Raw genomic sequence first — 16,618 nt, forward strand, 5'->3', positions numbered from 1 at the left:
ACTGGAACTTTTCCAAATCAAGAAACGTGAAAATTGCCACACCCACCCATGAAAAAAAAACATCCTCAACATGAACCAAAATGTTAAATGTTAAGTATTTGGCTTTTAAACGGGTGTACAAAAGACATGTTGGGTAATAATATTTTAATCATCGATATAGCCAACATATCTACTCATGTTAGGCGCGTATTTTTCTATTTCAATATTGAGTTTTTCCTAAAAAGGAGAATATATTTCTTCCATTTTACCAGTAATAGCCATTTTTTGTCAATTATCGTACTTAAAACAAGCACATTCAAGCATTATAAAGTTTTATGTTTCTGTGTTATATATATTAATCTAACAGTTACGCGCTTATAAAGGATGTGTTAGACTTGTATCACAGAACGTAAAACCTAGTACGTGTACATTGGAATGGTGCTTCATTGGAAATTCCCGACTCAAAGTGTTAAATTCAGAACAATAAAGTCTCGAAAATGCTTTTTCAACGACTTTGGTTGCTATTTTTTAACACTATTCCTCTGATTTTTCACAAATTCGCATTTCTGAGAAAACGGTGGTTTTTTCCTACAGATTCCAATGTAAATTTCTGACATTTGAACACATTTGAAATTGGCCCTACTCGTCGTCAGAATCCTGGGGAAAAAGTCCTCTCAAATGTATTTATTTATAATCAACGTATTGTTGGGACATACAATGTATAGTACACGTAGAGATAAGGCTCGTTCCTGACCCCTTATTCCTAAAGGGTTTAAGTCATAACCCCAATAATCAACCACAACCACAGTGCTCCTTTTGAGAAATGACACCCTGTAGAACAAGTTCAAAGAGATCCATATTTTCTGGACATCGTAAAAATGCTAGTTGCTGACTCCTAGTTCCAGACGTTCATGTCACAACCCAACAAATCAATCAAGGCCTCCCTTTTAATCTGACACTCTGTGGTACATTTACTTATAATGAAGTTATTGTCCGAACATTATAAAATGCTTATTCTGATCCCCAATTCCTAAACGGTTCAAGTCAAAACCCTAAAAATCAATACCAGGCTTCATTTTTGTGGTATGGCATCTTGTGGTATATATATCTCATATATAATAAAGATCTACATATATACACTTATACTCAAGTTACATTATTGTTCGGACATAACTACGGACGACAACGACATCATGATACCATTATAAAACCGCATTTTTACGGCTCCGGATCGTTTAAAGACAAAAGAAAACTCTTTTTTTTTTCATTTCTTAACAAATAGCACCATTTTATCGTTTCTGAACACAAAATGTCTACTGAGTCAACACATTGCTAATGCAATTAATAAATTTCTAGAAGATATTCCTTCAAAGATTTAGGCAATGGCAACCGTGGAACTTTCTCAGCAATTTTTCTGTCGATGGATTTATAAATCTGTAGCCTTGCAATCTGCTTCAGACTCCGCGGATTTTCAGACAAGTTGATAACAATGCGACTATTTTCGCAACCCAAATTTCTCGCAGGGTTTAATGTTACCTTTGCAGCGTTTAGATAATTATACAGAGCGTCGTGAGACATAGTATTGTAAAATAACATGAAAAATTCTACAGCATAGTCCATAAACATGTTTCTATTAGAAACACATGAATTCAGACACTGAGATCCCAATCTTTTTAGATAAATAGAGCTCTGTGAATGACAAACGACGAAATTAGAAGGATTGGGTTGTATGTCTGGATCAGCACCCAATTGAAACAAAACTTTTAACCATTTGTGGATTTCCACTAGCTGCTGATTTTTCCAGGGAAACTTTTCAACTAAAATCATAAAAAAATCCAATGCACTTCTGTTTTGACATCTTGGGAAGCCCATACTATCCTCCCACTTAACAACATCTATCTGGTTAGGGTTTTGACCATTTTTCACAGAGACTGTCAATAATCTACAGACTAACGAGGAAAACTCAGATATAATTCGCCTATCCACCATACAGTTAAGACCACTGGCAAACTCGGAAACAATGTTAAAATATCCTGGTGCGTTTTCTTGAAGTTTTGCCCCATGGCTTAAAAGTAACTCTACTATTTGAACTACAGAGTCAGATTGCACAAACAAGTTTGTAGGGTCTTCATTTAGTAAGCACTGGAAATAGACATAAAGTGGAGAAGCACCATTAGGACTAGGCCTGTTTATATTAGACCCATAACGTACCAAAACCTCTATAGCCTGATGAAGGTGTCCATGATGTTTATTATAGTTATGGAATGAAGTTCCAAGAAGATTATGAAAGCGTGGCTCATGTAACACTGCATTCTCTCCCATGCTTGATTTCAATGAGATGTACATAAGTTTACCAAGAGAATCTATTCCGTAACTGTTGAGTATCCCTGCATCTGCATTGAACTGGAGTAATAGCTCTAGAGTTTGAATAACTTGGTCCTGATAGTCATTATGTAATGATTTATAGTTTTCTTCATCAACCACATGTGGTGGAAATTTAACACTAGGAATATTAGAAACATGTGAAACTAGGAAGTGTAGAGGTGTCTCTCCATTTTTGTCCCTGCAGTTAATCATTTGTTCAACACCAGTTTTTAGCAGCAGTTCTGAAGTGTCAAATATTGTGAACAAACCACTGAACTCACCACCAAAAAGTTGATGTAGTGCAGTGTTGCCATTACTTGCAATGATTTTAACATCAGCCCCATTGTTAATTAATACTGTTGTACATGATATTCCCCATTTTACAGACTTCAATAGAGGGGTAAGCCCATTTGAATCCTTGGAATTAACAATAGAAGCATTCTGAGATAGTATCATTTGAATACAATCTTTTGCCCCACAGTCACATGAATAGTGAAGAAGGTCAACTAAATCTACTGTGTAACCTCTCTGATTCATGTGGGTAAGAAGTAAGGAAAGGCAGCCAGCATTGTTACTATGACAAGCCCAATGGGTTGGCAAATGTTTATTTAAACTGCAACTATAAATAGGATTTGCAGTTCTCCCTAACCAGTTTGTCCTTCTACCTAATGGTACATGCCACTGAGGATAGCAAATACCAGCTTGACTTCTTACATCCATACCATTCTTAAGTAAAATTTCCAATATCTCAACATGGCCCAGATGTGCAGCAAGGTGGACAGGGGAACAACAGTCATTCTCCAGCTTGTCATGCGGCCATTTTAAAAACACTTTCACAAGAGATTTTGCCCCCTTTGCAATTGCTAATTGTAAAAGGTTATAGGAAGTATTGTGATCACGACAGGATAGTATATTCTCATCTAGTGATAAGGATAAAGCAAGTGAGCAGCAATTCTTTTCTAACTCATCAATATTGTCAATCTTTCGAAAATATGTAAAAAGTTTCTGTATTGTTGTTTCTGTATCTTTTGATGGCTGTAGCAATGGTTTTAATCCAAAAACTATCTTAAGTGGCCAATAATTCAACAGATACTGGTTCAGAACATCCAGGCAGTCATATGCATATTGCAGTAGGTGAGTCATGAGTTTCGTCTGTCAGTTCCATTCAATGGAAACCATCAGAATCTAAAAAACAAGAAAGTTTAATATAAATTAGTATCTTATACTATTCACATCTAATGCATTGTGTTTATTACATTTTAGAGCTTGTACATCTACCGGTACATGTATATTACATGTTCAAGCTGCTATGAAAAAAATACATTGTACATACATGTACTTGAAAAACTTTCATTAGTAGTGCAATGATGACATAAACTAATTTACATTAGTCAAGTCCATCTAGCGAGAAATTAACCCAAGGTTCATCTAATTGCAACAGAGGATGTAACAATATTTGTAGTCAGGAAATGTTCAAGGAGTTTTATAGGTATAAATTAAAGATTAGAAATAGATTTTCTCTCTTTAACAACCCCCTTTTTATGAGCAACTCGGCTGGTGTTTCTAGAAAAGCAGAGGATGCTTACCCTACTGGTGCACATGCTCCCCGTTTTTAGTGGAGTCCGAGTTGCTCGTTTACTTTTGTTGCTTTGTATGTGTGATTTTGGTTGCTTTGTGTTCTTTGTTGTGTATGTCTGTTTTCCATGTCTGGTCTTTGTCCCTGGATTGCATTCTTTTGATTACCGCTATAACCTTGGTTCCCTTGATTACTCTTTCCTCCCCAAATTTTATGGCTTAACAATTTAAGGTTGATTTTTGGTGGGAAATATAAATAGTATTCATGTCTTTTTTGTGGTCTTTAAATACAAAGTACTTTTAAACCCAGAAAATGTACTGACTATACAATGTATAATAAACAGGAATGATCATTTACACCATTTTTTTTATTTGTGTAAAAATCACCATAGGGTTCAATATAAAACAGCAGAATATGTTGCATGGCCGCCACACAGCTTGATATGATCATAAAGTTTGAACCCTGAACAGTTGGAGCAGATACAGACATAGTACAAAAGCTTGATAGTTTTGGAAAATTGTGATTTGAGATTTGACTAAGGATCAGAATTCAACCAGAATCCTGCCTGGACCAAATTCCAAGTTGGTTCTATAGTCACCACCTCTAAAAACAACCCGAGCCTTCCTTTGGGAGTTTGGCACCTAGTGACCAGTACAATTTTTAAGAGATCCATTTACTTATACTAAGATATCATACAGACTGTGGGAGATTAGGAAAATATTTGTTTCTGGATGCTTTTTTGACCCCTAATTCACAAGTAATCATCTCCAAAATAAATCCCAGTCATCATTTGTTGTAAAGGAACAATATGATGGAGATCTATATGCTTTTACTGGAGTTCTTTAGTTATTTTATTGAATGCTGTTTTTGCCCCATGGTCCCTAAAATCAATAACAACCTTCCTTTAGTTATTTTGTGGTTTAAAATCTAAAAAATTATTTATAAATCATTATTTCATTTAGACCGAATAAAAGTAGAACAAGACCAAATAAACACGTTTGGTTATGTGTCACCATCATATACATGTACTGGTATTTGTTAGCACATAAATATCTTTAATATGTATGATTACTAACCAAGACTACCTGAATTATGTGTTTATGATAGCAAATATCCAAGTATGACAGGAAGAAATTCATATCAAATATTTGTCAAGTTTGTCTGTAATAAGAAGTCCATATCTTTTTAACAATGTATGTACATAAACACTTTACAAAATTTGAATAATATAGGCAAAATACTTTTTGAGTTACAAATTCTACAAATTATATGCTATGTATACACAATATGAAATGATGGAAAATGGCTTGTGTTCAACATGATACTGTAGAGCTGAGTATTGTGAGAAAATTCACAATACAGTACACATCATAAATACTTTTTTTAGAACACAGTAATGTCATAATATCTAACTTCATACTATAAAAGCCAGAATTGCCTTGCAATCAACAGCAGACAGTCTATATTTAGGATGCAGTAAGTACTCTTTATCTTGATTAAAATTGTGTAAGACATACAATGTAACTACTCTTTTGTGCATGTCAATGACTTTCAGATTTACAGCACATGTACATGTAAAACAGAAAACTGGATTGGAGTTGGAATAAAAAAAAAATAAACACTATTTTATATCATGATTAGAAGAGACTATATGATACAGATACATGTACCAACAATCAATAATGACAATGGTTATACATGTACCTCTTCTTAAAATCCTTGAAATTCAGGAAATTTTTCATCAAATTTCTCCATAATGTGAGGTATATTCACTGATAATTTAGACCAGACTAACACCATGTCAACTATTAAAATCCTTGTTTACATTTTGTATTAACAACAGGAAACTGTGTAACAAGTTAATGGGCATGTACTTTCTACATGTACATGTAATTGTGAACTGTCAAGAATTCCAAATGCTACAACAGGGGTGCCAAGTTTTCAATAGGCAAATGCTTGAAAAATCTTTATAGTTCCTTCTTCATTAAAGCACCCAGTATCACACTACATTTTTGTGTTGTTTACCTGAATCGTGTTCTCAATCGGAACTACTCAAACTTTATTATCTTTTTTGTATAGAAATTGTCCGAGTAGTTCCGATTGGTGTTCACTTGAGGTTTATCTTATAACCATATCGAAACAGATCACAACTAATTTCGTCCGTTAGTCAATACTTTGTCAAAGTTGTCGGTTAATACGATAAAGTTAACCCATCCAACGTACACATGAAAATAAATTTAGTATATGTTATATGTGTTTTTTAACTCTATTTGATAGCGTTTCATCAAACATAAACAGATTGGAGTTCTTTTGTCAAAGTTTTTATTTACACGGTCATTAATCCTGGGCATTAGGCTTTGTCATAGTAACACTGACTTTAACATGATGGAAACCTTTGATCGTCTAATTGCACGGGCATTAATTCTGTACATGTATGATGACTATCCCACGTATAAGTATGATGGGTCTGGCCTGAATAATATTAATTCTAACATTCGGATGAAGTATTTAAAAAAGACTTTTATAATTAATCAGACTTAGCGTTTTCCTATACGAAGTATGTATGTGAATTCAAATAAAGATGTTAAGTGTTCATTTGGTTACTATTTAAAAAAATATGCAACTTATATATGACACTATAAGTACATGGAGGCAATAGAATGGCAATGATCACAATGTAGTACATGTCCGCTCATCTAGGGCAGTAAATTATGATTGATTGATTGAATGATTGATTGACAGATAACTTTAAATCAATATCATCTAAATAAAACCAGAAAATACTAGTGTACATATTTGTTATAAGAGGGACCCCAAATGTTAACACTATGGTTCCTGCCCGGGATACTATATACATTAGAAGTTAAATGACAGTCGATCAGTAATTCATCAAATATCAGAATGTTCACATTATGAGTCCAGGATATTGTAAAGAAAATGTCATTTGAAAAAAGGTCAATTGACAATAAAGACAAAAAGGAAGAGAACTAGGTTTGTGTCATTGATGCTCACACACACACACACACACACACACTCTCTCTCTCTCTCTCTCTCTCTCTCTCTCTCTCTCTCTCTCTCTCTCTTCGTATTGGATAGAAAAGAGAAGGGTTGCAGGGTCAGAGGAAATTGAGACTAATGAAATGTAGATGGAGATGCCTTCAGGAAATACTAGACATGCATGTCGAGGTTGGATATATGACGATTGCCGCCTGTATGATATATTAAAAATACACAACATCGGAATGATAGGATAACCAGTGAAGTTGAAATTGATCAGAATATAATCTCGTTGCACATGGGAAATGATGCAGTGACGGGCAAACCCATAAGGGATGATCTTGCGTCAGTGTTTGAAGATAGACTTGTCAATATGCAACATGCTTCAAAATTTTGTAATTTTGTCCACTAATTGTTTTGTCTTCGAATGGCTAGCATGTTGATCATGTTTAATTTATCCTATTTTATGTTTAGGGTATATCTGAACTGGTATATTTGTCACTTCGGAAGCCAGTCGAAGACAAACTTTGGTATGAAAATTAACATATGACCCATCAGTGGCGAATCCTTTTAGAAAAAAAATGTTGAAAAAATTGTGTGTGTTAAGTCATGAAAAATACTCACTACGTGCTTCTCACTGGTGACCCTGTCAAAAAAAATTTTTGGGGACCCCCTTACCTAAAACTCTGGATCCGCCACTGCCCATTAATATGTCCATTTTCACTTGTATTTTTCATTCTTCTATTCTTGATGATCATTCCTATATCCTTTTTCTTAATCATTTATCATGTTTATTATCCCAGTATACATATCTCTGTATGTAACATAACAATTGTCTGTCTGTCCCTTGCTCTCAAGTTAAATTACCTGGTTTCATTTCGGTTAATGCATGATTACTTATATCAAAATCGGAACTGGGGAGCACGTCAAAAGACAAACTAATAAAACAAATTTCGAACCTTTAAAAAGCATACAAATACGGTACATGTTTGCAGATAACTTTATTCGGATACTAAGAATCAAAGTTAATAAACTAATAATAAGAAATAGTATTTTAGAAATTGAAAGACATGATGAAGTTAAAGAATTACCATAAGAACAAAAATGAAACCTGCGCAAAGGAAAGGTGAACAAACTGAACAACTTTTTATCAAGAAATGATCGAGGGATTAAAAAAATCTAAAATTTATATTTAGCTCTGATGACCTGGACGTCTATAATAATACACAATTGTTTAGGAAAGATATATCAAATAAATAAATTAATAACGGAAAAAAGTAACCGAAAGTTTAAGCCCTAGCCCTGGTATCACTTTCTGAACGATCATGCAATGACTAAAAAAAGTTTTAAATTTTGTATTGTGTGTGTTTATATTGATGTAGGCCGAATTTCCCCTGACCCTACAACCCTCCTCTTTTTTATCTGGATATTGATATGTCAGACAGGGCCAGAGGAAATTCGGACTAATACTGATGATAGTTCTACGTTTTGACTCTCTCTATATAAAATTAATTAAATCGATTTGTATCAAAATAACACAAATTACATAGGAGAAAATGTAAAACCTCCAAAATGCCTAAGGCATACTTTCCTAATCATATTACTTCGGCTGATTTCCTGCTTTCAAGAAAGATACAGGTACAATTATTTTACATATACGGTTATACATATAATACATATGTAAATATATGACTCGTGCCAAAATAAAACCCATCTTACTTCCAAACAGGAATATATTTTAACTTACTTTCGAGTTCGAAGTAAGTAGGTAAGCCGATTTGTCCCCGTTTCATTGCAATTAAGTAACCAAGACAAACAGGAAGAGATGAAAAAGAATGCTATTAATGAATACACCATTGTACTTATACCAGGGAATACTTAAGTACACTTGTTATTGCTTTTACAATATTTCCTGAATAAAGGCTATTTTTCCGGATCAAACTACGTCGTTTTACTCCAGTGATTCAAGCGCGTGTATCTTAAAGTTCGGACATGGCTCGGATTGGATTGCTTACATCACTTTGCCTTGTTGTTTATCTCAGGTAAGTTTTATTACTGACCTTCGGCCATACCTGTTAAGCCTTCTTTAAAATTGTTCGTTCTTCAATTTGCATGTGGCATTAACGCCGATGGAGAAAACGCAGACTCGTCTATATGATTTTTCCAAGACCGAATCGATAGTTTAACCAAACAAATAGAAACATGAAACACATATTTTTCGTTTTTTATGCTTTATAAATGCTATGGCCGAAAGCTTACAATTTACTTATTCATTCATAATGTGACTGTAATTATATTTTATGATTCAATTATATACATGTAAGGATCGGAAAAGTTCCCAACGATGTCAAAACTGTCAAATTTGCAAAGGAAGTTTTTGGTTGTTCCCTCGTTCGGACTAGAACTCGTACCACTATGACATCTATGGCAACACCAGCTGCACTAAGACTACTTGGTCAACTAGGCTGTATAAATACATAGCTTTCACTTGCTCGGTGGCTTTTACTGTAATCCAAAAACAGTAAAAAGTGTATTCGAGTAAAAAATTGTTCGATCTAAGAAAAATTCAATAGAAAAATGAACTGCTTACTCCTAGTCAGCGTTACGAAAGAATAATGGAAAAGAGCCACTTCACGTTTTCCGTATAACTGACGAGAGGAGCTTGAACTATAAGATTTTTAGCTCATGCATCCAGTCTAGCTGTTGTTTAACGTATAATTAAAATAATTGAATAAGATGACAGTATTTTATATTTCTTACAGTGTTTCTGAGGCAGGGTATTGTTATCAGTCCTATTCCTGTGGTTATACTGCTTATAGTACACACAGATACAGTACAAGATGTGGGAAACTGGGATGGAGAAGATGTACACGGTATAGGTAAGGATACAGCACAAGGTATAAGAAACTGGGATGGAGAAGATATACATGGTATAGGTAAGGATATAGCACAAGGTGTTGGAAACTGGAATGGAGAAGATGTACACGGTATAGGTAAGGATACAGCACAAGGTGTGGGAAACTGGGATGGAGAAGATGTACACTGTATAGGTAAGGATACAGCACAAGGTGTAGGAAACTGGGACGGAGAATATGTGCACGGTATAGGTAAGGATACAGCACAAGGTGCAGGAAACTGGTATGGAGAAGATGTACACGGTATAGGTAAGAATACAGTACAAGATGTGGGAAACTGGGATGGAGAAGGTGTACACGGTATAGGTAAGGATACAGCACAAGGTGTAGGAAACTGGGATGGAGAAGATGTACACGGTATAGGTAAGAATACAACTCGAAGTGTGGATAACCGGATGGAGAAGATGTAAGTATAGGTAACGATATGGCATAGGGTAGAAGAAACTTTATCAGAGAAGATGTACACACTATAGGTAAAGATACAGTACGATGTGTTGGAAACTAGCACGGAACTGGATGGAAAAGATGTATACGGTAGGGGCAAGGATATAGCATGGGGTGTGGGTAACTAGAGTAGAGGGGATGTACAGAGGGTTAGGCAAAATAAAGGGATGCATGTGTAGGAAACTACGTTGGAGATGAAATGCACGTTATATATGGTAAATGATAAGATAGATGGTGGACCACTGATAGAGCCGAAGCAGGCCATTCAATATGAAGACCATGTACAAATCTGAAGCTGTAAACAAATGTATACTTATTTTAACACTTAATAAGTAAACCAAAAGTGTGACGAATTTCCAATTAAACATTTATAATTTTGTTCTTATTTTTCAGGCAAGTCAGCAGTACAGCCTATAAAGTATGCCAACGGTCGTTTTGCTGCTCAGGATTTACTGGCTCCTCATGTTCACAACGTAAGTCAAAGAAAGAAATTGGACAACTGAAAAGGGAGCTTTGAAAAGAGGCGATAAGAGAAAAGAGATCGAGTGCTCCATACAAACCACTAAAAAGAGTACCTCAGTTGTTATAAAAATGGGTGATTCATTTTCCGAGTCCGAGATTACTGTAAATAAGAATTTAAAATAGTACAATTATCCGAAAGCGTCTGACCGAAAATGTTTGTTGGAAAAATATTTTTCTTTAATTTGGCAAAATCTTGTTTTTAGTATTACTCAAGATAGATTCAAAAGTTATCATTCAATCAAGTTCTTTTCAGTTTTGAGATTGCTTGCATACTAAAAGAAAGTACCCTTATTTTTCAGCCATATGCTATGGGTCAACATCTTGCCCAAATGGTGGTACTTGTTCAACACCTAACCGGTGTGTATGTAGGACTGGCTTTAGTGGAGCTCGATGTGCAGGTATCAAAATGTTATGCTGTGAACTGGTCTTTTCATGGGATGTAATCGATTTTCCGTGTTCCTTTTTTGTGGGGAAACTCGCTTGATTTTAATTGTACGATTTTTGCGGGACTAGGCAGACACACATATTAGCGGGACATTAAAATAGACGAGGTTCAACCTAATGTTACTTTTTAAAATTTTGTAGAAGCATTATGTACAGGCTTTCAATTTTCCCCTATTTTTTCTACTTTTTTGAGGCAGCCTTTTTTTTCCTAATTTATATTGAAAATCCTGAAATTGCCATTATTATCCATTCAAATTCCTACTTTTTTAAAATAATATATTTTTGGTCAATTGCAGATAATCGCTTTAAATCAGATATCAATAACATTAATGTATTTTAGCTTTAGTACTTTTAGATACTTATAACGATCTACCGGAAGTTGGTTACACAGTGATGGGGGTATACATTCAGCTGATGAATTGGACCTAAATCAATAAAGTGTGTGAAACTGCTGAATGTGTTTATTATTGATTGTGAAACTAAATCCTAATGATCTATTTTTCGTTTTTTTGATAAGATTACAGGGTAGTTTTATTTCAATTTATGAGTTAAATTTTGAAAAAAATATTACTTTTTTTCACAAAAGCCGTAGTTAATATTCCGTATATTTTTTTTTAAATGTGTTCCTAAAATGACTTATCTTTCTCAAAAAGTGAGTTGGAAGCCTGCATTATGAAAAGTAGCTTCTATAGTAACCACGCTACCGATTCCATGTCCTCCATCGTGCTTAGCTATAGTAACCACTCTACCGATTCCATGTCCACCATCGTGCTTAGCTATAGTAACCACTCTACCGATTCCACGTCCTCCATCGTGCTTAGCTATAGTAAGCACTCTACCGATTCCATGTCCTCCATCGTACTTAGTTTGCTTCTTGGTATTTTTTTGTACCATGTATCTTACGATCTTTATAAAAGTAGATAAATAACAAGACAATACAAGCTCTTCCGTGCCCATGCCAATGAAGGCGAGTTGTAGAAAATACCACAGGGAGAACGACTTCTTTAGTATTTATAAATATGCATAAAATTTGATGGTGTAAATTATTTTGAAGAAGTATGCACTTTCCCTGTTTTACACGTGTAAACTCATGATATAATTTTTTTTTATACAGACATTGACGAATGTCAATTAGGGACAGATAACTGCCAACAGAAATGTACCAACACCCATGGATCGTTTAAATGTTCTTGTAAAGCTGGTTATCGACTGAACAGCGACGCAGCCACATGTTCAGGTATTTTAAAGTAAATAGAAATCTTTTTTGTTGGGAAGGAGACAGGTAATTAACCTGGGGGATTCTTACTCAAATATGGCCAATTCGAAACACTATTAAATATCAAAATCTGTCCTTGAAATCAGTATTATAGGGGCGTTCTGATATTATAAATTGTAATTTGTCGGGGCGGTGGTACAAAAATTGGCAACAGAACTAAGCCAGAATAATGCACATTCTTTCTATAGATTTAACACTGCGTTGAGATGCCTATAGTAGCACATTCCAAATATTTTAATGATTTGTGATTTACGAAAATCACAAATCTTAAAAAGCCCTAGTTGATAATGTTTTTTATCTTGTGAAAACTTTGCCTTTTTGTTAAAAGTAAAAGCCTTTGAACTCCATTATGTAGCTAACTATACTGCACTCGGCTTCAACCATACTTTTAAATCGCCATAAGTGTTAAACCCTCTCTTTTCAGGCGGCATCAGACAATTATTATTTCCCTTTTTATACATCTACATATGATGGGTACTTTTCTATGAACAAGACATTTTGGAAGTTAACCCAAGACATTGGGAAGTTCTAAATACTTATGTTTTTATAACAACTAATACCTATAAACCCCACCCATAAAAGTAATACTAGTGTATATTAAACATATTAAATCAGTAATACGAGTTATTAACCTCTGAAAGGAGAGCAAACATGAGTATAATTACAACACAAGTGAACAAGAAAGTGTTAAGTATAGAAAAGAATCTTTTAGAAAAAGATGAAACGACTGATAGATGCAAATTATAATACAAAGTAACGAAAATTAAAATTACAATGGTAAAAATGAAGAAAAAGATACTTTGATAATTGTCAGGTAATCAGTCTATTTTTGAAAAAGTTGGTGTGAGTTATAAATGAACTTTATACAAATGACGCTGAATAACTCTTTTTAGTGTTATTCAAAAGCCAGAAAAGCATTCATCAATTCCTCAAAAATGCTTATTTTGAGTCTGCGCATGACTGAACGTTAAAGACAATGATATATATCTACAATTTTATAACTGATCGATACACATTTTACAACAGACAATCCTGTGGCTTTAAATGTCATAAAAAAGAACATATAAACATATACCTTTAAGCACACTTACTCTTTGCTTCTATAGAAAAAAAACTGTTAAAAAAGTTGGTTTGTGTTTCAGATATCAATGAATGCCAAGAAGGAACTGACAACTGTGAGCACACGTGCCACAACACTATAGGATCATTTTACTGTTCATGTCGAGCAGGTTACACTATGAACAGCGATAATGCTACTTGCACAGGTAAAAACTCTTATTTCGTTCGATGAGTGACTGACTACCTCTTTTTAAAAGTTTCTAGAATGTTTATGAAATGAAGACATATCCTAGGACATTCTCACAATAGCTTCTAAATTGAAACATTGCGATTGGCTTAAAGCAGAGAAGCTACTATGTTGAGACGTGATTAGAATATTATGACCATTCGCTTATTTCACATGTTCAATAGGGTTTGTAAGTCTCGTTCTAGTTTTAGTTTTCCTTCCGGAATTTTAGATGTAGAACGTATTGAAATCCGAAGACCGGTCTGCATTTTATCGTTCACTTCCGGGAAATTAATACGCTGTATCACTATGCAAAATCTTCTATTTTTATGCTTCTCTTAACATTATTATCCAGGAAAATTAGATATTTGTCATTTTTTTATCGGTATTTTTTCACAAAAAGATATTTTGCTTTTAAAATTGAACTTAATGCTATGTTAATGACGAATCTCTATGCACTTGAAAGGGAGATGAGGACCCATTCTCATGAAATCACGGAGTCACGTGACGAGACTTACACACCCTATAGTATTGTCTTCAAAAACAATCTTTTCTTGTCATAAAACATAATTACTCTTTTACGATCGTCGCGCCTACTTTTCATTCAGATTATCGGCTTTAATTATTTAATTAAACAAGAATTTGATGTATTACCTTTAGAGAAAGTAAACGCTTAAGTATGTGTAATTTGAGTGTTCTTTGATGAGCATTTCATTTTGTATAGAAATATTAAAGGATGTAACACTGTCCTTTTTTTTGAAGAATTTATATATTTGTAAAATCGGACCATTCACTCACAAAACAATTACAAGTCCGCACAACGTGCATTGAGGTTATTTCAATTATACCTAAAAACTATATCAGTCATTCCTTATAATCAGAATCAAACAAGTAAATCATTGACAAATGTTGATAACGTCACAGTTATATAAAACCCGAATAGCGACGGTTTACACTTAAGCGGTTTACAAAAAAATGTACTGCCCCACACGAGGTTATTTCATATACCTAAGGATTTTAGATTCTTTTATGTATCTTTGGTATAATCTGTTCGAAAATTAGAAACATTCCTTATATTTTAGTTTACAATAGATTCCAGTCAAAATGTTAATATTTGATACATATTGAAATCGTTATTTCGTTTGATATTATTTGAATCGCGAAATGCTGACAAGCCGACGTTAATGACAGTCTTAGTTCCAAAGTAAAATATGCAAAATAACTTGGCTTGTTGAGAGAGAATCAACCAATCAGAAAACTTGTACAAATAAAACAATTTTGTATTGAAAAGTCAATATTGACTAAAGTAATGTTTCAGTGCTTGACACTACCACCTAAATAAACCAGAATATATGTTTTTCATTCCAGATATAAATGAATGTCTCGATAATAACGGCAACTGTACAGATTTCTGTACTAATTTGAATGGGACATATTTTTGTCATTGTAAGACGGGCTTACAATTAGAGGCAGATAATAGAACATGTGTTGGTAGGTTCTATTCAAATGATACATGTACAATGATACAATCTTATGTTTATTTTTGTTTTCCCAAGCTTTTAAGCAACAAAAACAAAAGCAAAAACAAACAAACAAACAAAAAAAATAATAAAAAAAAGCAAAACAAAACTATAAACAAATGTATAAAGTACAAAGCAAATAAATGGAAGTATCTACTTCTGTGAATTGTAACATCGATGAGACAAAAAAAAAAAAAAACTGAAAGAAAAAGGTATTTTGAACTTTATTCTGAGGAATAAGTAAACCTCCGTTTCATTTGATTAATTTTGCGATTGAGTCTACCATCCTGGCGAGACAATTTTCTTTATGAGATTCTTCATCTTGCTAATGTGTATGAATCAGTGGCTGATCCAAGATGTGTCTTGTAGTTTGAATTCCCCTTTTTGAAAAATTTATAATTTAGTGTAAAAATTTTGGCAAAATTGAGCACATAATAGTCTGGAATCCCTCTCTTTTATAAATTTCTGGATCCACCACTGCGAATTGTTTATAAGTCTAGGGGTTTCAGAAATATAATCTATCTCTTTATTCAATATGTACAAGATATTATTGTTTGTACAAAGTACTGAAAACAATTACTTTTAGATATTGACGAATGTTCACTGAATATAACGACCTGTGACCATGTCTGTGTCAATGAATACGGCTCATACAGATGTGAATGTGAAACTGGATATCGTTTACTGGATGATAAATCGTCTTGCGAAGGTAAAATTATTATTGTTGTTTGTATTTCAAACTCGAATAGATATGGTATATAATTCACAAAAAGAAAACTCCCTAACATCTATACGATATAAACATTTATTCACAATGTTTAAGGAAATGATAAGTATTGACGAGAGTTAATTTTTTTGATAATACCAACTTTTTATTCAAAAGCAATTTTAAAATATACATTCTTTTGTTTGACGGAGCAAAAGGCTTGGCTATTATCAGACACAATGCTTGTCGTCAATTACGTCAAACATGACAACTATGCCACCTTGGGACTAAACTGACATCCGAATTTGATCATGCCTATGTCCTCATTATGAATTATGTAATAATGTTATTGTTTCTCAATGGTACTTCAACGTGTAATAGGTAATGTTATGAAAAAAATTTTAGTAAGTAGTTCTAAAACGCAAAAAACCACTTATATTTTATAAGACAATAACAAAATATTAAGAAATGAGTTCAATTTCAAACATCCTATATATCAGGAAGTCGCGGTTTTCGGTGTGGTAAGCGGGAAGTACAATCGTCAATGATACTACTCCTGAAGGAAACGTTACATTGACGTAATAGTTAAT

The 16,618-nt window shown here is 33.8% G+C and overlaps 2 protein-coding genes across 4 annotated transcripts in view; one reads left to right on the forward strand and one right to left on the reverse strand.

Annotated features, from left to right (window-relative positions):
- Nucleotides 1–8,785, reverse strand: LOC148614146 (uncharacterized). Of its 3 annotated transcripts, none has more exons than XM_088588002.1 (2): nt 5,945–5,990; nt 1–3,528 (listed from the first exon to the last, which is right to left on the reverse strand). In XM_088588002.1, exon 2 carries the CDS (start codon nt 3,484–3,486, stop codon nt 1,321–1,323), a length of 2,166 nt encoding a protein of 721 aa, XP_088444128.1. In that variant the 5' UTR covers nt 3,487–3,528; nt 5,945–5,990; the 3' UTR covers nt 1–1,320. The 3 variants fall into 3 exon arrangements, with proteins under 3 accessions (XP_088444128.1, XP_088444127.1, XP_088444126.1); XM_088588001.1 differs by having other exon boundaries at nt 5,624–5,956; XM_088588000.1 differs by lacking the exon at nt 5,945–5,990 and adding an exon at nt 8,664–8,785 and having other exon boundaries at nt 2–3,528.
- Nucleotides 8,764–16,618, forward strand: part of LOC148614147 (uncharacterized) — a 24,122-nt gene continuing 16,267 nt past the window's right edge. The window contains exons 1-8 of the mRNA XM_088587999.1: nt 8,764–8,958; nt 9,679–9,795; nt 10,669–10,748; nt 11,097–11,195; nt 12,356–12,478; nt 13,660–13,782; nt 15,171–15,293; nt 15,909–16,031. Coding sequence (XP_088444125.1) covers nt 8,909–8,958; nt 9,679–9,795; nt 10,669–10,748; nt 11,097–11,195; nt 12,356–12,478; nt 13,660–13,782; nt 15,171–15,293; nt 15,909–16,031 — 838 coding nt within the window. The 5' untranslated portion in view covers nt 8,764–8,908. The remainder of the gene's footprint in view (nt 8,959–9,678; nt 9,796–10,668; nt 10,749–11,096; nt 11,196–12,355; nt 12,479–13,659; nt 13,783–15,170; nt 15,294–15,908; nt 16,032–16,618) is intronic.

Source organism: Perna viridis, chromosome 6 (assembly GCF_037379345.1).
Source record: "Perna viridis isolate PV_CMFRI_1.1 ecotype Kerala chromosome 6, ASM3737934v1, whole genome shotgun sequence".
Lineage (NCBI taxonomy): Eukaryota > Metazoa > Mollusca > Bivalvia > Mytilida > Mytilidae > Perna > Perna viridis.